General features: G+C 45.0%; 2 protein-coding genes across 6 annotated transcripts in view; both read left to right on the top strand.

The window, feature by feature from the left end:
• The window catches only part of KLHL33 (kelch like family member 33), a 29,407-nt gene extending 18,232 nt beyond the window's left edge, over positions 1 to 11,175 (top strand). Inside the window, exon 9 of the transcript XR_004348360.1 lies at positions 11,165 to 11,175. The gene's annotated coding sequence lies outside the window, so the exon portion shown is untranslated. The remainder of the gene's footprint in view (positions 1 to 11,164) is intronic.
• Positions 4,089 to 26,313, top strand: part of TEP1 (telomerase associated protein 1) — a 42,244-nt gene continuing 20,019 nt past the window's right edge. For all 5 annotated transcript variants that reach the window (XR_004348358.1, XR_004348357.1, XR_004348359.1 and 2 more), the window contains exons 1-15: positions 4,089 to 4,327; positions 8,168 to 8,848; positions 11,288 to 11,470; positions 11,749 to 11,883; positions 12,628 to 12,789; positions 13,200 to 13,361; positions 13,662 to 13,736; positions 15,277 to 15,401; positions 15,616 to 15,773; positions 20,695 to 20,804; positions 21,238 to 21,328; positions 21,556 to 21,742; positions 24,839 to 25,007; positions 25,496 to 25,654; positions 26,112 to 26,189. Coding sequence is in view for 2 of the 5 variants with exons in the window: in XM_032622125.1 (XP_032478016.1) it covers positions 8,192 to 8,848; positions 11,288 to 11,470; positions 11,749 to 11,883; positions 12,628 to 12,789; positions 13,200 to 13,361; positions 13,662 to 13,736; positions 15,277 to 15,401; positions 15,616 to 15,773; positions 20,695 to 20,804; positions 21,238 to 21,328; positions 21,556 to 21,742; positions 24,839 to 25,007; positions 25,496 to 25,654; positions 26,112 to 26,189 (2,451 nt within the window). In the remaining 3 variants the exon portion in view is untranslated. The remainder of the gene's footprint in view (positions 4,328 to 8,167; positions 8,849 to 11,287; positions 11,471 to 11,748; positions 11,884 to 12,627; positions 12,790 to 13,199; positions 13,362 to 13,661; positions 13,737 to 15,276; positions 15,402 to 15,615; positions 15,774 to 20,694; positions 20,805 to 21,237; positions 21,329 to 21,555; positions 21,743 to 24,838; positions 25,008 to 25,495; positions 25,655 to 26,111; positions 26,190 to 26,313) is intronic.

The raw sequence follows: 26,313 nt of genomic DNA, 5'->3' as shown, positions 1-26,313 counted from the left end.
GATATGGATTCATGTGGACTGCAGCTGAGGCTAAGGCATTTAGGGAGCTAGAGGTCTTCTAGTTGTATACCAGCTTGACTCATTACCAGACAGGTAATCTGAGCCTCAATGCACTGCACACTTTTCAAGCAAACTGTCAATGATTAAAGCCAACTCTCTCACAACGGAGTAAGAACTGCTTGTTTTAGAATATAGCTAACATTGTTTAAGTGCCTGCTATGTGCCAGGCAGTGTGTTAACTGCTTTACATGCATTGTCTCATTTAAATGCCAAACAACCCATAAAAAGTGGATGCTATTATTATCCCCATTTTACAGATAGGAAAACTGAAGCTTAGAGGAGTGAATTTACTCACCAAAGGTCACACAGTTTAAAATGTTGAGCATGTATTTAAACACAGGTAGAAGGACTTCCAAGCCTGCTGTCTTTATTATGCCACACCTCCAATGTAGATTCACCTCCATGGAGTGGTAGGCTTTATTCACAAAACTCATACTTAGACTCTACAAGTGGGAGCAGTTAAAGGGTATTAATATCTTTTAACAATCTATAATGGAAAAGAATCTGAAGCTCCTCTGGGGTACCAAGTGCAACCGAATAGGTGCTTGTCCATAAATCACTGCTTGGGTGATTCTTTGAAGCTGGCAGTGGATAGACTGAATAGAAGCACAAGCTGTGAATCTAAAGGTAAATATTCACAAAAGGGAAAAGAAAAATCGGGTGAAACCAAGGGTCTTTATAATCCCCAGGCACTCACTGCCCTCTTAGCTTCTTATCAGAGATCTACCCTTCCCAGTTCAAAGTCTACTCCCTCCAGGAAGTTTCTCACAGTCCCCCCTTCACAGAATCCTGAGTTTGTTCCTTAGTAGAATATAGCATTTCCCATAATTTGCCTTGTATTCTTGTGTCTCCTGCATGTGTCTGTCTCCTTTACGAGACCATGAAGCCTTGAGAAGAGGCCATGTTTTATACACTTTACATACTGTCTTGCACTTCACAGGTGCTTAACAGGTATTTATTGACTCAAAATGGGGGAGGATAAGAAGTATGCAATAAAACTGACTAGAAGAGGTGAGCAATTTTTAAAAATTTAACTACAATTGATGTACAATTTCAGGTGTACAACTTCAGATTCTTTTCTATTATGGACTGTTACAAGATACTGAATATATTTCCCTGTGCTATACAGTAAATCCTTGTTGTTTATCTATTTTCTATATAGTGGTGTGGACCTGTTAATCTCATACTCTTAATTTATCCCCCCACCCCTTTCCCCTTTAGTAAGCATAAGTTTGTTTTCGAAGTCTGTGAGTCTGTTTCGTAAATAAGTTGATTTGTATTTTTTTTTTAGATTCCACATATAAGCAATATCAGATATTACTTGTCTCTGACTTACTTCACTTAGTATAATCATCTCTAGGTCCACGAATATTGCTGCAAATGGCAATATTTCATTCTTTTTTAATGGCTGAGTAGTATTCCATTATATATATATATCACATCTTCTTTATCCACTCATCTGTGGGTGGACATTTAGGTTGTTTCCATGTCTTGGCTATTGTGAACAGTGCTGTTATGAATATAGGTGTGCATGTATCTTGTCGAATTAGAGTTTTCATCTTTTCTGGATGTATGTCCAGGAGTGAGATTGCTGGATCATATGGTAGCTCTATTTTTAGTTTTTTAAGGAACCTCCATGCTGTTCTCCATAGTGGCTGCACCAACTTACACTCTCACCAACAGTGTAGGAGGGTTCCCTTTTCTCCACACCCTCTCCAGCATTTATTATTTGTAGACTTTTTGACGATGGCCATTCTGACCATCGTGTGAGGTGGTACCTTACTGTAGTTTTGACTTGCGTTTCTCTAATAACTAGCGATGTTGAGCATCCTTTCATGTGCTTGTTGGCCATCTGTATGTCTAAAGGTGAGCAATTTTAATAGGTGGTAGGGCCCTTAATAAAGGGGCTTCTAAGGGCTGAGGAGATGGCACAACTTCACCCCAGAAAGTAGTAAGTCTGGACACTGCACCCATCAGTTGGATATTGTAGCTTAATACCACTGATCAACAATTATGGGTGTAGGTTACCTATGGAGGAGAAAGTGAGTCATCCTCTAGGAACTTGCAAATAAGCTCTATGAGAGTTAACCCAGTGGGGAATGGGGCGCCTCCTCAGCTCTGGTAGTTGTTCAGTTGGCAAAATGACAGTAATCTGAAGAAAGATTGCTTCAATTCAAGGGAGTGGCTAGTTTAGAAAAGCAGGACTCAAAGGAACACATAATACAGGGTGCATTTAGCACTGTCCACTGAAAAGAAAAGCTGAGTTTGGACTTTGTAAACATCTTGTGAATTGAGAGATTTCCTCTGTTGCAAGGCAGAGACAGTTCGTCTGGTTGTCTCAAAATCCAACTGAAATATCCTTTAGAGATCAGTCAGTTACTGTCTCTCTGCCTAGAGAATCATTCTAGACTGGTGATTTTCAAAATGTGGTTCCTGGATCAGAGGTCAGAATCCCCAATACCCAAGAGTTTCCTAGAAATGCAGATTCTCAGGTCCTATCCTAAACCTACCAAATCAGAAATTTTCAAGGGGGGTGAGCAACAACCCTAGTTTTAATCAGGGGTTCTTAACCTTTAGCATGTATCAAAATTGCCTGGAGAGCTTGTAAAATACAAATTGCCGGGCCTGGACCCTAGGGCTTAAAAATGTAGATTCCAGACCCCACTCCACCTGTCTAGATCAGTGCTTCTCAAAGTTTAATGTAAGTGGGAATAATCTGGGAATCTTGTAAAATTACAGATTCTGATTCAGTAGGTCTGAGGTGGGGCCTGAGAGTGCATTTCTAACAAGGTGATGCTGATGTTGCTGGTCCACAGCCCATACCTTGATTAGCAAGACCCTAGGGCAGAGATTCCCAAACTTGTCTGCACATTAGTATTATCTGGGGAGTTTCAAAAACTTCTAATGCCCGGGTCCTCCTCTGAAGATTGTGATTTAATCAGTCTAGGGTGTGGCCTGGGTTTGGGGGTTTTTAAAAAAGATTTCCAATGGTTCCAATGTGCTGGCTTTGAATTTCTTTGCTCTGGCAGCTAACCAGAAAGGAAACTCTAGATTCTCCTAGTCAACCAGGAAGCAATGGTCACCAGTTGCTACTCTTCCTGTACCACCAGTGTGATGCTAAAATACATTATGTATAAGTTGTAGTTCAGGATCATAAAGGTGACAGAAAAATATTTCTTTTAAAAAGAGTGTAGGGACTAATGGGGTAGGTGGTAAGAGAGGCATCTAAGGAAGTTAGGTGGGATCTGGCTCAACAGATTGAGAATAAAGGATGCCCCTGATTCTGAGCTGAAGCTTCAGTTGTTACCTGAGAATGCAAGGGTACCCGCTACCCTTAGAAAAGGGATATTTTCCAGAAGACAGATAATCTATCTTACATGAGGTAAGCATGTTTCTCCTGCTAATATCTGTTTGGCCCTGCTCTTTATGAAACAGCACCAGCATTACCATCCTAAAGGTCACTTGTCCCTTTCCTGAGCCTGGTCCCACTTTCTGAATGGCTCCAAAAAATTCTTTGTCCAGGGACCTATTCCAGATGGACATAAGCTGCTTAGTTCACTCTGCCTTAATTATTTGATATCTACACCCGGTTACAGGCCATTGCTTTAGACTTTCCGTCTCTTTTTATTTCTATTTTCACCAAGTAACTTTCTCATGAATTAAGAGTCCCACTATACTATTTGATACCAGGACAAAAGGTGTCCAGATCGGCAGCGAACATGACAAAATCTTTTTCAAGAAATGGTGTTGGAAGATATTACAAAAGAGAGGAAATTTAGCAAAAGAGCGGAATTTGGTAGAAGAGGAAACCTGAGGGACAGGAGAAAAGAGGACGAGGAAGGGGGGTGAGGGGGGAAAGGCAGCGAGAGGAAGTGGGACTAACCTCTGGCCCCAGAAAAGGCTGCAACACCCTCACTGCAGTTGCATCGCCAGCCGCGCATCTCTCCTCCCCGCGGGCCGCAACCGCCCCGCCCCGCGTCTGCGGCGGCGCGCTGTCTCCTCCCCGCTTCCCGCGTCTGCGGCGGCGCGCCGTCTCCTCCCCGCTCCCCGCCTGGCCCCACCTCAGGCTTCCACTCAACCCACCCGCGGAACCGAGAGCCCGGTCCTTTTCCTGCTGCCGAGGACTGAGCGGCCCCGCGTGACAGCCAGCTGCTCCAGGCCCGGGTGGCTCCGGGGACGGTCGAGCGCCGGCAGCAGCTGGCCCTGGCTCCGGGTCTAGGCGTGGGTTCGGCCGCGGGGGCCGGTGGGAAGGGCCTAGCGCGGCCAGGTAGTGACCTCCCGAGACTCCTCTGGGCGGGCGCCGGGAGGGGTGCCTCGGCCCTGTTCCTCCGGCAGCTCCGGGAGCGGGTGTGGTGTGTGAAAGGGGGAGTGGGAAGGATGAGGGAAAGGGAGGGCCCGGGGATAGAAGGCCACAGGAAGAAGGCAGAAGAGACCAAGTGAGAATGGGTCGCTCTTCCTTGCTCTGTGTTCTCCTTCGAACGGAAACCCGGGCTGTGCTTAAGCAGGATAGGCTGTCACACAGCCAACTTAAAAGTGTCGTGGCTATTAATGTGTTAACACGGCAAGGTCTCCAAGGCATACTAAGTGCAGAATAGTCTCTAAAGTATGATCCTCTTTGTGTAAAACAAAACAAAACAAAAAGGGGGGTGGTGGTGGATATGGGGGAAGGGAAGGTACAGACCTATACATATATTTGTATATGCATAGAAAGTGTCTGAAACTCTTCATATAAAACTTAGCAGTGGTTATCCCTGGAGAATGGAATTAGAGATGGATATTTTTACTTTTAATTTGTAGAGACTTTTCATTTGTAGGTTAGCTGAATCTCCCTTCACAAACACCAGGGTGTGAAAAACATGTAACTATTTTTCTGTTAACTTAATTTTTTTCCTTTTTTTAAAATTTATTTATTTTTGGATGCGTTGGGTCTTCATTGCTGCGTGCGGGCTTTCTCTAGTTGCGGCGAGCGGGGGCTACTCTTCGTTGCGGTGCACTGGCTTCTCCTTGCATTGGCTTCTCTTGTTGTGGAGCACGGGCTCTAGGCACACGGGCTTCAGAGGTTGTGGCTCGTGGGCTCTAGAGCTCAGGCTCAGTAGTTGTGGCACACGGGCTTAGTTGCCCCGTGGCACGTGGGATCTTCCCAGACCAGGGCTCGAGCCCCGTGTCCCCTGCATTGGAAGGCGGATCCTTAACCTCTCCACCAACAGGGAAGCCCTGTTAACTTAATTTTTGTTATGAGATGACTTCTTTTGAAAATCTTGAGTCGATTCTGAGATTCCCCAGTCCTTTCGCTGGGGGCTTATATAGTGCAAAGACATGAGGGAAATGTACAAGCCTATATAGGCCATCATTCTTGATGCAATTTGCCTGCACTTATGTCCAGTGAGATATCCATTGTTCTTTCTGGTTCTGGATTGTCAGTCCATTCAAGTCTTCTTGGAAGTATTCTACATTCCTGTCCATAAGCTCTTGCATATTAAGGATTAAGCAATTGACTTAACAACATACTTATTCCTAAAATACATAAATGTAAATAGGAGATAAGCATTTGTCCAAATAAGAGAGTATGCACATTCATAATGATATAAATTCAAGCATCCTCTCAGGCAGAGGTTCTTAATTTGTAGTTAATGGAGATTCTAGGAGATCCGTGGGTGGACTCCCTGAAAATTGAATGCAAAGTAGTATATACTCATGCTTTTTCTGTGAAAAACCTCCATGGCTTTCACCAGATTCTCAGAAGCTTATGAATCCCACTGACTAGACATTGTTGCAACAATGGTGAGCAAGGCTAAAGAGTCTCTGTGCTCAGGAATTTATAGTCTGGGGGGATGAAAGACAAATGACCAGGCAATTACAATACAGAGGATGTGTTCTATGCTAGAGGAAGTACAGTGTGGGAACATAGAAGGACCACCTGTACCAGACTGGGGGCTGGGTGTCACCTGAGGCTCCTTGGAGGAACTGACTATTAAACTGAGGCCTTCAGAGTGAGAGGGAAGTAGAATTTGGCCTAGTAAAGGAGGGGCTGGGGAAGGGGGGTGGTCTTGGTAGAAGGAAGAATGTTCTAGGCCTCTGCCTATGCAAAGTCCAGAGTCAAGAGATACCTTGGCAATTCATAAGCTGAAAACAGTTTGTATGGTTCAAGCTTAACATTAGATGGGAGTAGCAGTAAGAGGTGAGGCTGGGAGATCAGAAGCCAGGTATGTGTGTGATGCTGGGCATGCAGAGGTGAATAAGACACAGGAGCCCTGACCCTCAGGGAGTTTTATTTTATTAAGGAGAAACCAGGAACAAGTAGGCAAATGGGCTAAGAAGATAAATTTTTATTATGATGAAATAAACAAGGTGTTGTAAATGGTGGCTGGTATGTATTGGGAGCTCCTTTAGGCAGATCTACATACTGTGTGCCACGTGGATTGGAGGGTTTCAGCGATGACGGTGGCAGGCAGAACAGAGAATTGGATAGATCTGGGAGACATTGAGGGAGTAGAATCAATAGGATTTGGTAATTTATTGGATGATAACAATAATAAATAATAATAGCTTCCACTTATTGCACACTTACTAACTCTAAGTGCTTGATTTATTTATTCCTATACGACTCTATGAGGTAGGCATTTAGTTCAGTTTTGTGATGAAACTGTGGCACAGAGAGTTTAAGGAACTAGCCCAAGGTCCCATCAGGATTCAAACTCAAACCTATTTTATACCAAACCCTTGTAAGCATAGGGGGCAATGAGGAGGAATGGATTTGGAGGAGAGGTAGAAAGATGATACATTTGGGATCTATGGAGTTTTGGGTACCTTTGAGTCATCCAAGTGGAGATGTCCAACAGGGGAATGGTAAATGAGTATGAAGCTCAGATGAGATCCAGGTCAAGGAATAAATATGTGAGTTGCCAGCATAGCAGTGTTATGTGGAGCAACAGAGTAGGTGAGACCACCCTGGGAAAGTATATAGAAGGGTTAGAAAAGAACTCTAAGCAGCATCAACATTCAAGGAAGAGCAGAGGAAGAACCCCCCCAAGAAGGTGTGATCAGAGTTGTAAGAGGAAAACCGGGACAGCACCGTGCAAGTCAAAGGGAGAGAGTTTCAGTGAGACAGTGATCACAGGGTCATATTCCACTTGAGAGATGAAGTAAGATAAGCTCCAAGATATGTCTATTCTTATAGTAAGAAGAATGCCATTAGTTACCTGAGAGGACAGCCTTGGAGGGATAGTGGAAAAAGAATCCCATTTAGTTGGTTAAGAGTGAGTAGGAGGCAAGGAAGTTGAGGTTGGTGAGTATAGACAACTTGATCAAAATGTTTGTTTCTCTGGAGCTAAGAATCCAGAGTCCAGATTACGAGTATGGCTCCTGTGCTAAGTTGGGATCATACTGATAGCCCTAGGGGGTCTCCTTTACCCCTTCACGTGGAGACATGTTCCTTTCCTCTCCAGCTCTTACTTTTTATTTATTTATTTATTTATGTCTGGGCCGGGTCTTCGTCGCGGCATGCAGGATCTTTTTTTTTTTTTTGCGGTACGCGGGCCTCGCACTGTTGTGGCCTCTCCCGTTGCGGAGCGCAGGCTCCAGACGCGCAGGCTCAGCGGCCCATGGCTCACGGGCATGTGGGATCTTCCCGGACCGGGGCACGAACCCGTGTCCCCTGCATCGGCAGGCGGACTCTCAACCACTGTGCCGCCGGGGAAGCCCCATGCAGGATATTTTAGTTGCAGCATGCGGACTCTTAGTTGCGGCATGCGAACTCTTAATTGCGGCATGAATGCGGGATCTAGTTCCCCAACCAGGGATGGAACCCAGGCCCTCTGCATTGGGAGCGCGGAGTCTTACCCACTGGACCACCAACGAAGTCCCTTTTTTTGTTTTTTAAACTTCCTTACTCTTAAGCTTCTACCTCACCTTTTCCCTACTCCTTTCCCTTAGAATACTCCCTGTATACATCCTTGGAATGAACCCAGTCCTGGAAAAACAAATATTGGTTGTTTTCTGCCTTCAGGTCACTGGCATTACCAGGAGGACTATGGGAAAGATTTAGTCCCAGTACGCATGCACTCCCAATACAGCCAGCTGCTCATTACCTGTCTTTCTCTCCTTGTAGGCATATACTGGTTGGGCTCCAGCCATGGAGAAACTCCATGGGCATGTGTCTACTCACCTGGACATCCTCTCCTTGGAGAACCGGTGCCTGGCCACACTTCCTGACCTGAAGACCTTGGAGAAACCACATGGGCGTGTGTCTACCCACCCAGACATCCTCTCCTTGGAGAACCGGTGCCTGGCCACACTTCCTGACCTGAAGACCTTGGAGAAACCACATGGGCATGTGTCTACCCACCCAGACGTCCTCTCCTTGGAGAACCGGTGCCTGGCCACACTTCCTGACCTGAAGACATTGGAGAAACCACATGGGCATGTGTCTACCCACTCAGACATCCTCTCCTTGGAGAACCGGTGCCTGGCCACACTTCCTGACCTGAAGACCTTGGAGAAACCACATGGGCGTGTGTCTACCCACTCAGACATCCTCTCCTTGGAGAACCGGTGCCTGGCCACACTCCCCACTCTGAAGAGCGCTGTGTCCACCAGCCCCTTAACCCAGAGTCTCCAGATACCTCACACGATGCAGTCTGGCCTGTGCAGCCTGAGTACCAGCAACCACCTGCTCTCTGAGCCTCCAGCCTCAAGGGCTCAGTGCTTCTCTGAGGGTCTAGGCCTTCTGACCTGCCCCAGGGTCTTGAAAACCATCTCTGCCACAGAGAGAGCTCAGGAAGCAGCTTTGGTAATAGCTCCAAACAGTTGTCTTCACTGCAGCCATGTCTGTTAGAATGTCTGGTCACCAGCTTTCAGTGCCACAGTGTCCCTGTGTGCTGCTCTGTGTCTGTGTAACTTCTTTCCTCAGAGCCTCTTCCAGAGGCATCTTTTACCCGAGGGCTGTCTTCATGAGCGTCATCATTCTTACTGCTTATCTAGTGCAGAGATTCTGGACAATAGAGCATAAGTAGGTTTTGTCCTTGGAAAGCCTCTGCTTGGGAGGAGAGCCGATATACTATTGCAGTAGCAGAGTCAATCAGGTGCTTTTGAGATCTTACAAGGCATGAGAAACAACTACAGTACCACTTCCCTGTGTGTGCATGTACAGACACACGTCCACTTGTACACATCTATATAAGCACGTTTAGTATACAGGTCAGGATCGGTAGACAAACACACATTCCTTCTATGTAGATGTGAGATTTGGACTGAGGGAAAGGCAAATCTGAGCCCTCTACCATTTTTGCTAATTATAAGCCACTCGACCTTGGGCAAGACTCTTTACCTTTTTTTTTTTCTAAATTAATTTTTATTGGAGTATAGTTGCTCCACGATGTTGTGTTAGCCTCTGCTGTACAACAGAGTGAACCAGTTACAGTATATACACATCCCCTCTTTTTTAGATTTCCTTCCCATTTAGGTCACCACAGAATATTGAGTAGAGTTCCCTGTGCTGTACAGTAGGTTCTCATTAGTCATCTATTTTATACATAGTAGTGTATATATGTCAATCCCGATCTCCCAGTTCATCCCACCTCCCCTTACCCCTCTCTGGCATCCACAAGTTTGTTCTCCACATCTGCGTCTCTACCTCTGGCTTGCAAATAAGTTCATCTGTATCATCCTTCTAGACTGCACACATTAACGACACCACACGATATTTGGTTTTCTCTTTCTGACTTACTTCCCTCTGTATGACAGTCTCTAGGTCTATCCATGTCTCTGCAAATGGCACTATTTCGTTCCTTTTTATGCCTGAGTAATATTCTATTGTGTGTATTTACATCTTCTTTATCCATTCCTCTGTTGATGGACATTTTGGTTGCTTCCATGTCCTGGCTATTGTAAATAGTGCTGCAATGAACATTAGGGTGCATGTATCTTTTTGAATTATGGTTTTCTCTGGGTATATGCCCAGGAGTGGGATTGCTGGATCATATGATAGTTCTATTAATATTTTTTAGTTTCCTGTTTTCCATAGTGGCTGTATCAATTTACATTCCCACCAACAGTGTAGGAGGGTTCCCTTTTCTCCACATCTTCTCCGGAGTGGTCCACTCTCGCCACTATTATTCAACGTAGTTTTGGAAGTCCTAGCCATGGCAGTCAGGGAAGAAAAACAAATAAAAGGAATCCAGATTGGAAAAGAAGAAGTAAAACTGTCACTGTTGGCAGATGACATGATACTATATATACATAGAAAATCCTAAAGAGGCCACCAGAAAACTACTAGAGCTTATCAGTGAATTTGGTAATGTCACAGGATACAAAATTAATACACAGAAATCTCTTGCATTCCTATACACTAACAACGAAAGATCAGAAGGAGAAATTAGGGAAACAGTCTCATTTACCATTGCAACAAAAAGAATAAAATACCTAGGAATAAACCTACCTAAGGAGACAAAAGACCTGTACTCAGAAAACTATAGGATACTGATGAAAGAAAGACAGCACCAACAGATGGAGAGACATGCCATGTTCTTGGATTGGAAGAATCAATACTGTGAAAATGACTATACTACTCAAAAACACTTAACCTTTTGAAGCTTTAGTTTCCTCACCTTTAAGATGAGATCAATGAAAATCCACATCATAGGGTCATTGTCAGGATTACAGCTACTGCCATCTTACATTTATTTAGGGCTTTGCAATTGGCAAAGAGTCATACATACATGACCCCACTTAATCCTGTAACAGCCCCATCAGGTATGAGGGAATGAGGCTCAGGCTCACCCAGAGATCCCCCTGAGCCTGAGGCCTCATTCCCATCAGGGGATGAGGAAGCTGAGGCTCAGAGGGTAAGCTCACGATTGCTGGGCGATTGATCTGGGACTTGGTCCTTCTTCTGACTCTAAAACTACCTTAATAGCCTCTTGGGAGGTGTGTTGTGAAGGGCCCCAGGCTCCTAGGCTGTGACATCCATAAAGAGATGAAAGAAGCCGGAAGATCATGAAGCATCTGAGCCAAAGCTCAGAATGTTGATCTGGGAAAGGGCGTGTGTGTGATACTGAGAGATCACTCTTGTCAGACTGGACAGATCCATGCTGGGGGGTGAGGGGAGAAGAGTTTAGGTGCTAGAAGGTAGATGTGGACTCTTCCTAGCCCTGGATGCTGCTTTCAGATCTCTGTCTTGTATGAGGGGCTGTGGGTGAGCGCTGGGATTCATAGCTGTCACTATCCCCAGGGTCGATGGTCTTCTTCTGGAGAGAAAAAGCCAGAAGACAAGGAATGGGCAGAGGCTCAAATGCCTTTTTATAGTCTAAGCTTGGGAGAGGCAGAGAAAGTGGAGGAGCTGACCCTGAAGCTCACCCCTGGGGACTCTGAATCCCATCCTGAGCCTGCTGACCAGGCCCTTCAGGAAAAGAAGGTAAAAGTTCCAGAGCTGGGGAGAGGTTGATGGTGGAGTGGGGGTGCCTAGGGAAGTTGGGTAGAGTGGGCACCAAAGGCTGATCCCCTCCTCAGAGGGAAGGGGAAGGAACTCTGGTTTCTTACTTCCTAATCCCCTTTTCTGACCTCTCAGCCGGACAGACATCCTCCTGAATCTGGGTTCATTCTCTCTGTCTTTGGAAGTTGGCCTGAGTGGATGCTTAAGTTGGTCCTTATTATGTCTTTTCTCCTTTCTTCCCTCTCTTTCCCAATTCCCAGATGGTTCTAATGAGCTTTCTGTGTTCTACTCTGGTGTCAGACGTAAACACAAATGATGCAGCTTACTCTACCCAGGCCTTCCTCCTCCAAGTCTGTAGTGAACTTGCCCCCTTGGAGCCTGAATTTATACTCAAGGTATTGTGACATGAAAGAGGAGATGGGAGTGGGAAGTTAGGAGGAAGGGAATTTGGTTATGGTGTGTGAGGGGGATGGTGAGAGGCTTTATACTAGGGGCTGAAGGAACTTTACTTAGGAAGGTAGTAGGATCTCTGGGTGAGCCTGAGGCCCAGTCCCTAGGGTTCTCTGAGGAGTGGGGCAAGATAGGATTGAGAAAGTATCCTAGGGTTTGTTTATTTAGTAGGTACACAGGCTAAGTACACAATGCTAGGCCTTGAGGGTTATACCAACAGATAAAACGAAACTTGGACCCGGCTCTTAGGGAATGGTATTATTAGCGAAGCAAAAACGATCCCAAATATTATATAAATGCAAATGGAGTAGCAGATAGTGAATGTTTCAGAAGCAGAAAAGAGAGGGAAAATGTTTCCTGTGAAGCTTGGGAAGATGGCAGGATAAATCAGCAATTTGAACCCTGGGTAAGTTTTTGATAGACATTGATGGTGGGAGGTCTTCCAAAGCGGGAAAAGGACGAGGTTAAAGGCCCTTAAATTGGGATAAGTAGACTTAGGAGAAGACTGGTGAATAAGGGCTAGATCATGGAAGATATAGAATGCCAAGCCAAGAGGCTTGGATTTTATATTTACAGACAATATGGAGGGCTCAGGAAAGGTTTTATGCAGGCAGATTAGATAAGCAAATTAGGGCATGGTGCTGTGCAGAAGTGGCTGAGAGGCCAGCGCTCCCTACCCTGTGCCCTAGGCATCTCTGTACGCCAGGCGGCAGCTGAATGTCCGGGATGTGGCCAACAAAGTCTTGGCCATTGCTGCCTTCTTGCCAGTCTGCCGCCCCTACCTGCGACGATATTTCTGTGCCATTGTCCAGCTGCCTTCTGATTGGATCCAGGTAGCCAGGTTCTACCAGGTATGGCATTCAGTTCCCTGACTTCTGACCCTCACTTGGTTTCCTCTCCTTTGCTCACTGCATCTGTGGAGAAAATTCTCAGACACTTTGGCCTGCCCTCAGCTGTCCTCAATCCCGGTGCCCAGACAGGACAGCTTCTCCTGGTACCAGGCTGGGTTGCCCAACAGGGAGAATATGATTGAGAAGGGCTGGACTGAGTTTGAGAAAACTTGGTGTTATTCCGGACCTCGTGTTTCCAATGAAGAGAATAAGAATCTGAGAAGTCTGCCCTCAAGTCCAGGACCACAGAAATTGTCGTTGTAGAGCTGGGGCTGGGGACTTCCTCTCCTGTGCTGTCACTTAACCCCATGAAGTGCTCTCATTTTGTTTTGGAGGGTCTCGCTCCTGAGGGTTTCTCGTCTCTCTGACAGCTCCTGACTGGAGAAGAGGAGGACAGGCTGGTGCCCCTGCCTGCCTGCCTGCGTGCTGCGATGACGGACAAATTTGCCCAGTTTGATGAGTACCAGCTGGCTAAGTATAACCCTCGGAAGCACCGGGCCAAGAGGCGCCCCCGCCGGCCACCCCGCCCTCCAGTGAGTCCCTGCCTCTACCCTGGGCATTCACAGCCTAGGCCCTTTTCCCCCGGAAAGTGAGAGGGATGAGGGAACACGCTGACCTCCTTAAACAGCTGACATGTTTCTATCACCAGGACAGAAGGAGTCAGAGAAATGCAGAGGAGCTGGGTAGAGCTCAGAGGGCAGAGAGGGCAGGGCCTGCCTTTTTCCCAGCCAGTTTCCTTTGTGGTAGAGATGGGCCTTAAGGGCTATTGGAATGGGCCTCTCTAGGGACAGCCTCCACTTCCCCTTTTAAAATGGCTTGTCCTGTCCATACAGAAGGAGCATACATTTTCTGAGACACAGAAATACTTGCCAAAGTTCATTCGGCCTCTTCAGGATGAACAGAGGATGGTGAGTGCCTCGTTCTGGGGTTCTAAACATACACGTACGGTCTTTCCTCAGCTAATGTTTAGAAATGGAATTCCATTTGGTCCAGAAATACTACTAGTGGGTATGGTAGGCACATGCCAATGTCCTACCTGGATAATTCTCAGCTGCGATTATGGGGTTTTGAGAGCCCTGGGAAAGGCTCCTTTTATTTCCATTTTGCTCTCCTTGGTGTCATTCTTTACTGACAGATGGCACATCCAGCTGGATAAGTGAGTTAAAAACATTATGAAATATCCACCTCCCATAGGAAGTTTTAAAAACAAACCAAACAAAAAAAGTTTTTTTCTTTTACTTTAATAACAAGACACTGGTCTTCGCTGTTAAGAGAGTAGAAGCTGGATTCAGACCATCTGGGTTTGAATCTCCCCACCTGCCCCCGCACCAGTTGCTGGCTCTGTGAACCTTGGCTGAATGGCTTACTCCCTCTTGCCTCATTTTACTCACATATAAAATGGGGATAATAGCAGTACCTTCTTCATTGGGTTTTTGTGAAGATTAAATCAGTTACTGTATTTAAAGTATTTCTAACAATACCTGGCACTGAGTAAGTGATGATTTCATCATCATCATCATTAAAATAGATTTTTAGGAAAATATATTAGTATTACAAGAAAATACATCCTCAGTTGGTCCATTGGTCTTTTCTCTTCATCCTATTAATACAACCCAAACTTAGCTCTTCTAACAGAAGATTCTGAAAGCCAGCTTCTTTCATTTTTTAACTCCTCACAGCCTGCATTGTGCTGATGCCTCCATTTACACGCTGCAGGTCTCAGCGATTTATTTATTTATTTATTTTAAAATTTATTTATTTATTTTTGTCTGCGTTGGGTCTTCGGTGCTGCGTGCGGCCTTTCTCTAGTTACGGAGAGCGGGGGCTACTCTTTGTTGCGGTACGCGGGCTTCTCATTGCAGTGGCTTCTCTTGTTGCAGAGCACGGGTTCTAGGCATGTGGGCTTCAGTAGTTGCAATGCGCGGGCTCAGTAGTTGTGGCTCATGGGCTCTAGAGCACAGGCTCAGTAGTTGTGGCGCATGGGCTTAGTTGCTCTGCGGCATGTGGGATCTTCCCGGACCAGGGCTCGAACCCATGTACCCTGCATTGGCAGGCAGATTCTTAACCACTGTGTTACCAGGGAAGCCCCCAGGTCTCAGTGATTTAAATAAGAGCTGCTTTTCCCTCTTCCTCCCTCTAAGAACAAGGTGTTTTCTGTTTATTCAAGCCCCATCTTGCTTGTCACCACCCAGTCATCCCATGTTAACCATTGATAGTTCAACCTTGTGTAAATGAAACACGGTGACCCTATAGACCTACTCTGTTATGTTCATCACAGAAGCTCTTGCTGTTGGAGAGTTTTACCCTCTATTCCTATTCTTTGCCCAAATCTACTTTGGGGAAAGAAATTACCGTAGTTATAGGATAGTCTTGGTTTTTGTTTTCTGAAGAAAGTGACCATGGTCATAGATTGAATGACCCCTGTGGGACTTGTGGATATTTCCACAGTTTGAGGCAACCTGCAGTGCAGTGTCAGAGAAAAAGAATGAGCCAAGTTTCACCCTGAAGAAGTTGGTACAGAGACTGCACATCCATGAGCCCGCACAGCTTGTCCAGGCCCTCCTGGGCTGCAGGTGAGAAGATGTACCCTGAGCACATGCTCCATCCGTGTAATGGCCTGATTCTTCAACACCCATGGCCCCAATCCCTGTAGTTGGACCCCAGCAACATTAGTTTGGGCAGACCTGGCCTTAAATGTGACTCACTAGCTTTGACTGACTCACCATTCCTTTTCTCAGTTATTTTCAGCTGGCTTTGAAATCCTAAGTTTTTCCTCCTCTGTTCCAGATACCCCTCCAACTTACAGGCCTTTTCTCGAAGTCGCCTCCCGGGGCCCTGGGATTCTAGCAGAGCCGGGAAGCGGATGAAGCTTGCTAAGCCAGAGACCTGGGAGCGAGAGCTGAGCTTGTGGGGGAACAAAGCTTCCGTCTGGGAGGAACTCATCGGTAGAGTAAACTTGACCGTCACACTTCTTTCCTCTCTTCCTCATTCATGCCTCTATGTTTTGGACCCTGACTAGAAGCTTTCCATGGCATGGTGCAGTTATTCTCTTACTTGGCAGTTCCATCACTGAAAGTGATTGCATTTATCAGGTCTGCCGTTGACCACACCAAAGTGAACAGTGGCACCTGCTTTGAATAGCACTGGCATCATAGGTAGGTCATAATTCCAGACGTGGTTAGGTGATACACAAGCCTTTATCAACACATGACAAAAGCAGTACCTTCTATCTGATTTCATTTGTGTCAATATCTGTGTAACTCATCCAAACAAGGTAGGACTAGTACGTGGCATACTGGAATCTCCACCAAAAGCCTTTTTTTTTTTTTTTTCGGTATGCGGGCCTCTCACTGTTGTGGCCTCTCCCGTTGCGGAGCACAGGCTCCGGACACGCAGGCTCAACAGCCATGGCTCACAGGCCCAGCCGCTCCACGGCATGTGGGATCTTCCCAGACCGGGGCACGAACCCGTGTCCCCTGCATCGGCAGGCGGACTCTCAACCACTGCGCCACCAGGGAAGCCCCCAAAACCCATTTTTTAGGACATGGATGTTTTAGGTAATTTGCCCACACTGATAAAAAGAATTCAAATGGGGAAGACCAAGTTCGTTTCAGTCTTCTCTTTCTGTCTGTTTCTTTTGCTAGTTTATTTTTAACTATAGAAGGATCTTCCTGTTCCATTTTTTCTTTTATGTCCTCTTTCATCTTTGAAGTCAACTTCTTTCTGTTGAAAAATACCTGATTGTAGCCCATTTGACTGCTTGAGTTTTCTGGACTTCATATTTTGGAGCTTCAGAAGCCCAAGTTGGCTTTTATTGCTCTGTAAGCTGCCATTTATAGGTGTTACTCAGGGCAGCCCAAAAAGCTTAACTGCTTATCGTTCCTCCCACTTTGGGGTTGTCACTAGTGCTGTATGTATCAGAATCACATGGGAATTAAAACACACACACGTGCGCGCACACACACACACACACACACACACACACACACATGCTTGACAACTTATTCTGCAATGTTGATACAACTTTGGGTAGAGTAGGATAAAGGAGCCTGGATGGCAGTCAACATGTGTTGGTGATTCTAGTATGCATCATCTCCCCTTTCCTCCCTCTGCCTCTGAAAATCTGCTATTTATCTTGGTTGAGACTAATGCCCATAATCTAAACCAGTGGTCTCCAGACCACTGGATCACTTATTGCAGAAACAATTTTTGGGATATACCAGAACATATGTATATATATATATATATTTTTAAAATTTTTATACATGCACTAATCAATTATGTGCTTTAGGAACTATATAACATATAATTATATAAATATAGATATGAAAATTAATAAAATAAATATAACTATAAAATATAAGATAAAATATAATTAGATATACAGATCCCTCTTTGGAAACCAGAGGCTCATTAACAACTCATTAATGAATTATTTGGAATGAAATCAGTGAATTTCTCAATCTGTAGGATGAATATTCATTTATTCATCTAGTATCATATCAATAAATATGATATTGAACTTAATTTCTTATCAAAGTGATCTAGAAAATCTTTCATACGTAGCAACATTTGAGCAAAACTAATGAGTTGACAGAGGACGCAATAGTTCATGGGTTGTCACACATCATTTACGTTGTGTATACAACATAATTGTTCTACACAGTCTATAAATCAGAAGTATTATGATTGGAGAACCCCAGGACTTCCAGCAGGCTTAAAGCTTTCTAGCTATAATTCAAACGAGACTTACATCACCTTAAAAAAGGTACCACCACTTTCCCAATGAAAGCTGCTGATGGTAGGGCTAGTGCCTAGGATGTGGGTGGGGACTAACAGGCCTGGTCTGTAATGTAGTCTGAACGCATCTCTGGGTGGTAGCCAGGAAAAATATCACACCTCCTATTTATGTTGACCTTTATCTAAAAGAAAGAATGTTTCCAATGTTTACTGTACAGATTGAACCCCTGTAGTCACTTAGTTCATGTTACATGTTTGTGTGTCATGTATGATAGTTGAGGCTTCTTGAGGAAGAGGAGGCGTTCCTCAATACAAGGGCATTGATGGGGCCCCCTCACTCTTTTTTGGTTTCTGCATAATGAGACTTGTTGCAGCTTATCTCTGAATTGTAAATGGATTTAGAGTTATTATTCAGTATTAACCAAACTAACCCTCTAAAATTGACATAAGCCTTAAAAAGATTATTAAGAAGCTATGACTTGGGACTTCCCTGGTGCGCAGTGGATAAGAATCTACCTGCCAATGCAGGGGACACAGGTATGGTCCCTAGTCTGGGAAGATCCCACATGCCGCAGAGTAGCTAAGCCTGTGCGCCACAACTACTGAGCCTGCACTCTAGAGCCCGTGAGCCACAACTACTGAGCCTGCGTGCCAGAACTACAGAAGTCCGCATGCCTAGAACCCCTGCTCTGCAACAAGAGAAGCCACTGCAATGAGAAGCCCGTGCACCGCAACGAAGAGCAGCCCCCGCCTGCTCGCTGCAACTAGAGAAAGCCTGCATGCAGCAATGAAGACCCGAGGCAGCCAGAAATAAATAAATAATTAAAAAAAAAAACAAAACTATGACTTGAAGGTAATACTAATATCACAGGGACAAGTGAACAATAAGAAAGTGACAGAAGTGAAATTCTGCTTCAGGGCAAATCTTTCTCACCTATCTTTATTTTATTTTTCTTTTAATTTTTTTTTTTAATTAAAAAAACTTTTTTGGCCATACCGTGTAGCATGTGGGATGTTAGTTCCCTGACCAGGGATTGAACCCGTGCCCCCAGCAGGGGAAGTGCAGAATCTTAACCACTGAACCGCCAGGGAAGTCCCTTTTTCACCTATCTTTATTTTTTTTATTTATTTAAAAAATTTTTTAATTTATTTTATTTATTTATTTTACTTATATTTATTTTTGGCTGCATTGGGTCTTCGTTGCTGCATGTGGGCTTTCTCTAGTTGCAGTGAATGGGGGCTACCCTTCGTTGCGATGCGCAGCTTCTCATTGCGGTGGCTTCTCTTGTCGTGGAGCATGGGCTCTAGGCGCGTGGGCTTTAGTAGTTGTGGCTGCCGGGCTCTAGAGCGCAGGCTCAGTAGTTGTGGCTCGCGGGCTTAGTTGCTCCGTGGCATTTGGGATCTTCCCGGCCCAGGGATTGAACCCATGTCCCCTGCATTGGCAGGCAGATTCCTAACCTGCGCCACCAGGGAAATCCGTGTCCTGAAGTTTTAACAATAGAAAATAGAGGAACAGAGCTAGGCTAAAGGTCAAGAAATCTCCGTCCTAACATCAACGCTACTGTTTATTGGCTTTGTGACCTTGGACAAATCACTTCACCTCTCCGAGTCTCAGTTCCTTTTACTCTAAAATTAAGGGATTAGGCTTAATGGTTGCTAAGGTGTCTTTCCAGCTCTGAAAATACAGGTCTGTGATTCTAAGAGTGATTTAGTTTCTCTGCCACAAGGTGGTTTGGTACCTCGTTGTATTACATTTGGAAGGTGAGAGCTTGGGTGCTGCGCTTTGTTTATGGAATGTGATACCTGGGGCCAGCTCATCCATCTGCCAGCTTCTAGGCCAGGACCACCCCTGATCACTTGACAGAGCTTTCCCTATAAGTGGGACACTGCTTCTGCGGGAATAAAATTCATTAAATTAGAAAATTTTAAAATGAGGGTTCCAGGGTCCAGTGAGTTTGACAATCAGGGTTAAATGCATTCAACAGTTTCTAATTTTAAAATGAGGTTTCCAGGGTCCAGTGAGTTTGACAATCAGGGTTAAATGCATTCAACAGTTTGTATTTTTTTTTTACAAGATTTCTCAGAGCCTTTAACACACCAGTATGCATCTTGAATCTCTTAAGAGGGAGAATATGTAGTATATACCAAATAATTTGATTGTGAGATCCATTTTTCTTTTATTTATTTATTTATGGCTGCATTGGGTCTTCGTTGCTGCATGCAGGCTTTCTCTAGTTGTGTCGAGCAGGGGCTACTCTTTGTTGCGGCGCGCGGGCTTCTCACTGCGGTGGCTTCTCTTGTTGCAGAGTATGGACTCCAGGTGCACGGGCTTCAGCAGTTGCGGCGTGTGGGCTCAGTAGTTGCAGTGCGCGGGCTCTGGGATGTGCAGGCTTCAGTAGTTGGGGCCCGCAGGCTCGATAGTTGTGGCTCGTGGACTCTAGATCACAGGCTCAGTAGTTGTGGCGCACGGGCTTAGTTGCTCTGCGGCATGTGGGATCTTCCCAGACCAGGGCTCAAACCCGTGTCCCCTGCGTTGGCAGGTGGATTCTTAACCACTGCTTCACCAGGGAAGCCCTCACGTATCTTTAAGTAAAAAATGATGACTATTTAATCAGCTCATACAAGACATTGACCAAAAAACTTAAGAATTATCAAGAAGACTATTTGAAATATCAATTTACACTCACAGTAAATGGTGAACCTTTACTTTAAATGTATATCCTGCCTTGAAATATTAACTAATGATTGTACTACATGTATATAATTTATAAGATTACACTAGGAAATTTCTCTTTAGCCATCTAAAAACTTTGGAAATCATTACTGTGGATTAGAGAATGTATTTTGCCTGTTGAGCCCAATCTCAGGGCTGGAGCCAGCAGACAAAGTGATACCCTCAGTTGTTTATTGAAATAGCTAATCCCATAAACAGTGTTGATTAGGTTTTGCTCCAAGCTCAGGCAACCCAGTTGTTATCTTTCCAGACCTTTAAAACATTTTGGGTAGGATAGATCATATGTTTGTACCTCATTTGCTCCAACCTGAACATTCTGCATGGCTCTGGTCTCCGACCTCTCTCACTCATCCTTTGTTTGCTTTTCTCACCCTATGTCCTACCTTCCGTAGACAGTGGGAAGCTTCCCTTCATGGCCATGCTTCGGAATCTGCGCAACCTGCTGCGGGTTGGAATCAGCACCCGCCACCACAACCTTGTGCTCCAGAGACTCCAGCATGCTGTACGTGTGAAGGGCAGGGAGCCAGCCTTCTCCTAAGTGGCTGGGGAAGGTCATAGCCACCAAGCTATTTCCATATGGGCTGTAAACAGATATGGAGCTTCAGATAGGTTGAGGGAGACAGGTTTGGGGGTTCATCATCCCTTAGAGTATAGAGTATAATAACTTACCTTTGTATTTTCTGTGATTTAAGTAACTTCAGAGGGAGTCTGATATAAAAGAAACAGGGAACCTTCTGTTACTTCCTCTCCTTTCCTCGTATTCTCACGGGACATCTTTCTTTATTCTTCTCCACCTTTATCTAATATCCATTTGGGTCTTCCTCACCTTCCCACAGATCTAATAGAGTGGTTATCTCATCTTCCGGGTCCCTGGAGCCTCTGATGCTCCCCATGCTTCCTGGTCCTCTGCTCATGACCCCTCTCTTGCTTTGCAGAAGTCAGTGATCAACAGTCGGCAGTTTCCATTCAGATTCCTTAATGCTCATGATTCCATCAATGACTTTGAGGCTCAACTCGAAAAGAAAGGTATTATCTCTCTTCTTCCAACTCCTGTTTGTCTCTCAAGCCTGAGAACAGATGAGACAGCAGCACTGGTATTTTCAGCCTCTTGCCTTCCAGTCTCAGGGTATGGGGTGGGCAGAGGTCAGACACTGGCCAGCCCAAAGGATCAGGACTCAGGACAGGCAATGATGGGAAGACAAGAGGAGGGAATAGAAGCTGCCTGACTCAGATGCTTACCTGTCGCCACCCAGAGTTGCCACTTCCTTCCAACACAAAACTGATAAAGCGGATAATAATTAAAAACACAAGATATGGCAAGAGGTGTGCCTATTCCTGGCAGTTTTACAAACCAAGTCGTCGGGAACTTCGGGCAGCAATGATGATCCCCGTGATATATGAGCAGCTCAAGCGGAAGAAGCTGAAAATACACAAGGCCAGGTGTGTGTGTGAGTGTGTGCTATCTGGGAGCAAAGGGTGGGCAACAAGAGGTACCCTGAAAGGGCTTGGGAGTCATCTGGAAACCCCAGCTTTTATTCTGCAATGACGTGCTTGTCAGTCATTCCAATGGCTGAGACTTGCCTGTTTCCAATCTTCTCTCACACAGCAAGCCTTGTCTTTAACATTGTCCTGTAGAGAGATCATGAAACAAAATCTGTGTTTGGGCCTCCACTCTATTATCTGTGACTGCCTTATTGGTTTCTGTGGACTCCTTCAGCCTGTGTAGCATTTCCCTTCCTATTAGTACATGATAGTGCCTCTCTACTTATGCTCTGGTTCACATTTTCTTTCTTTTTCTTCTCTGTGATATCTGTTTTTCTTTTTGTTTCTCTCCTCTGTGTATTTTCTGACCCATTCACTTTCCTTTTCCTTTTGACACATGTAAAGATAGTTATCATCAAGCAGACTCAAAGTCAGGCATAAAACCTGTTCTATAAGCTTGGTGAAGTCCCAGCACTCTGTCCTTTTAGATGCATCCACAGTATCTTTATTTATTTTCATTCAAGACAAATGCAGGGCTCATCTAACCTTCTAGTAGGACTCAGTGGCCAGGACTCACCTGAATCAGTGAATCAGTGGCAGAACATGGGGCCATTAAAGAATTAAGCTGAGGAGGTAGTCCAAACAGGATGTCTTTGCTGGCCAGTTTGGTAGCCACTAGCCACAGGTGGCTGTTGAGCTCTTGAAATGCGGCTAATGGGAACTGAGATGTGCTAGATTTCGGGGCAGTGTGAAAAAGGATGTAAAATATCTCATTTGTAATTTTTGTTTAATTACGTGTTGAGGTGAAAAAATATACATATATAAGGCTAAATTAAATGTAATATTAATGTGTCCTGTTTCTTTTTACTTTTTTAAATGTGGCTGCTAGAAAACCTTACATTACATGTGTAATTTCAATTTCATTTCATTTCATTAATTGTAATTTATTTCTACTGGATAGCACTGGTAGAGACTGCTGGATTCTCTAGATTAAAAAAAACTGAAAAAATGTAAACGTGTACAAAAGTAATGAGAATAATATAATGGACTCCCATGAAACTGTTAGCCACTTTCAGTGAAAATCTAGATTTTGTCAGCCTTCCTTTCCTGATCCCTCTCTCTTCTCTTCTTTTCTTTTTTTTTTGAAGATTTTTAAAAATTAATTAATTTATTTATTTTTGGCTGCTTTGTGTCTTTGTTGCTGCGCACGGGCTTTCTGTAGTTGCAGCGAGCAGGGGCTACTCTGTTGTGGTGTGCGGGCTTCTCATTGCGGTGACCTCTCCTGCTGCAGAGCACGGACCCTAGGCACACGGGCTTCAGCAGCTGTGGCACGCGGGCTGTAGAGCATACGCTCAGTAGTTGTGGCACACTGTGGCACATGGGCTTAATTGCTCCGCGGCATGTGGGATCTTCCCGGACCAGGGCTCGAACCCATGTCCCCTGCACTGGCAGGCAAACTCCCAACCACTGCGCCACCAGGGAAGTGCCCCTTTGAAGATGTTTTAAAAAAAAAAAGCCAAATAATATGATACATCTTACTTCACCCCTCCATATTTCACGTGTCTCTTAAAACAGACGTTTTCTTATGTAATCAGAATGTCATTAATATAGCTAACAGAACTGAAAATAATTCCTTGGTATTATCATTTATTACCTAGTCTATATTCAAATTTCCCAGTTGTCTCAAAAGTATCATTTCACAGGTTTATTCAAATCAGGATCCAAACAACGCATACACACATTACATGTAGTTATTAAGATTTACTTAAATCTCTTTTTAATTAATTAATTAATTAATTTTATTTTTGGCTGCATTGGGTCTTTGTTGCCACGCACAGGCTTTCTCTAGTTGCGGCGAGCGGGGGCTACTCTTCGTTGCAGTGCGCGGGCTTCTCATGCGGTGGCTTCTCTTGTTGCGGAGCATGGGCTCTAGGCACACGGGCTTCAGTAGTTGTGGCTCGTGGGCTCAGTAGTTGTGGCTCGTGGGCTCCAGAGCGCAGGCTCAGTAGTTGTGGCTTACGGGTTTAGTTGCTCCATGGCATGTGGGATCTTCCCGGACCAGGGCTCGAACCTGTGTCCCCTGCATTGGCAGACGGATTCTTAACTACTGTGCCACCAGGGAAGTCCCAGATTTACTTAAATCTCTTAAAATCTTTTAATTGTTTTCATGCCATTGACTTGCTGTGGAAATCAGGTTCAGGGGGCCCCACAGAAGGTCCCATATTCTAGATTTGTCTACTTCTCCAGTGTCATCTCACTTGTTTCTCTATTTCGTGTACCCTGGGCATTAACTCTAAAAGCTTGAATAGATACATATTTAACTTTTTTCTTACGTGAATATTTCGTAGGTGATCCTTTGTACACAATGAGTAAGACCACCAGAATTTTTGTCTCCTGGTAGGACACAGGATCAGGAGGCACCAGAAGCCTACCTGTCCCACTCATAGTGTTGATGATTGATCAGTGCTTTTAGGTTATGGTAGCCTGATTTCTCCACTGTAAAGTTAATGGTTTATCCATTTGATAGTCTATGCCCAAATCAATTGTTTCATTAGCAGTTGCAGAATGGGGGTTTTCTATCATTCCCATATTTATTAGCTAGAACTCTAAAAAGAACTTCCCTCGTGAACTAAAGCTATTTAGTTACTTTGAAATAGAGATTGTCTTGGGAAGGTGGGATGAATGTTCGATTCTTTCTCCTTTAATTGCCATTTTTTAGAATAAGAAGTTAGCATGTGTTCTTTAAATTACAATGTAAAAATATGTAGCAGTTAAATCTTGCCTCATGAAGTAAGTATGGATTGATGTGGTCAGCATGGCAAGCGATTTCAGAGAATGGGTCTACAGATGACTTCTCTCCTGCCATGAGAATGGATTAGGATAGTCTTGTAGAATGGGGGCCAAGGGAAGTTCTGTCCCTGTTTTCTCTACTGACATTGGAGATGGGCTGTGGAGGGGGTGAAGACTTTATACTTGAGTGGCAAGTTCTCATCTTCCCATCCACCTCAAAGTGGCAAACAGTGAAGCCCCTGTCTGTTTCTTTCCTGCCTGCAGACAGTGGAAATATGACCGTGCAATGCTGGCTCAGTATCGACAGGCCCTGGAGACAGCTGTGAACCTCTCCGTCAAACACAGCCTGCCCCCACTGCCAGGCCGCACCCTCTTGGTCTATCTGACAGATGCTAATGCAAACAGGATCCTTCCCAAGAGCAACCCACAAGGGGTAAAAGAATGAAAAGATGGGGTGATATTGGTAGGATGCTGGAGATCCTGAGAGGCATCCTGTTCCCAGACCTGGTTCTCCCAGGCAAACACTCAGAACTAAAATAAGTGACATGCATTTGCTTCCCAGTATCAGACCTTGGTTCCTAGGGATAATTCCTAGAATGTGGTCTCAAGCATGTTCGTGGATCGTAGCACTAACCTTTCACATTTGGCTGGTCCTTAATACTCTCTAAATTTCTGTCACCAAAATATGTGTCACTTTCACCTCCTTACATCCCAGTGTTGAATTTGGGCAGGGATCCTGGCCCTTCTCCACCTCCTACCTGGTCATCTCTTCCTGGGGACTGCTGAAGCTGCCCCATCTTAATTGGGGATTTTGTCCACTTTTCCCCAACCAGTGGAGACGTTTGGCCTCTAGAGCTGGGTGGGCAAAGGTGGATTCTAAAATAGGGGAGTCTTATTTTACCCTGATGCTTGTCCAATCAGCCCCCTCTGAACTATGTGCTGCTGTTGATTGCAATGATGATGACACGGACAGAGCAGGTGGATCTCTTGCTGTGTGGAAGTGGCACTGTGAAGACTGCTGTGATTAAGGCAGAGGAAGGTATCCTGAAGACTGCCACCAAACTCCAAGCTCAAGTCCAGGTCAGACACCCACCATGCAAATATATGTGAATAGACAGAGGCCTGGGAACAGCCTGACTAGGAAAGGCTCGGTTATACTCAGTTTAGAAGATTTCTTTCTTTCTTTTTTTAAAAAAATATTTATTTATTTATTTGGTTGCACCAGGTCTTAGTTGTGGCAGGCAGGCTCCTTAGTTGTGGCTCCCAGGCTCCTTAGTTGCAGCTCACCAGCTCCTTAGTTGCGGCATGCAGGCTCCTTAGTTGTGGCATGTGAACTCTTAGTTGCGGCATGCACATGGGATCTAGTTCCCTGACCAGGGATGGAACCCAGGCCCCCTGCATGGGGAGCATAGAATCTTAATCCACTGCGCCACCAGGGAAGTCCCTCAGTTCTGAAGATTTCTTGAGCAGACTATAGTATTTGTTGTTTAATGATCATCTCCCATGCAACCACATGACACAAGTCTCTTTCCTTCAGGAGTCGGATGAAAAGTGTGAATGGTCCCTGCCTACTTTTGGGAAGCACTTGCTGTCCCTGGCTACCCAAAGGGTCCCTGTGAGTACTGCCCAGTCCCTGAGAAACCCTCCCCTCCCCAACATTTTCCTCCACACTGATGTATCTCATTTCTCAAAGCCTCCTTGCACGCTATGCACAATACCCTGCTGGCTGCAACCCCCTA

This window comes from Phocoena sinus, chromosome 2 (assembly GCF_008692025.1).
Source record: "Phocoena sinus isolate mPhoSin1 chromosome 2, mPhoSin1.pri, whole genome shotgun sequence".
Classification (NCBI taxonomy): domain Eukaryota; kingdom Metazoa; phylum Chordata; class Mammalia; order Artiodactyla; family Phocoenidae; genus Phocoena; species Phocoena sinus.
Note: the sequence above shows the minus strand (reverse complement) of the source record. Positions and strands in the feature narration are given on the sequence as shown.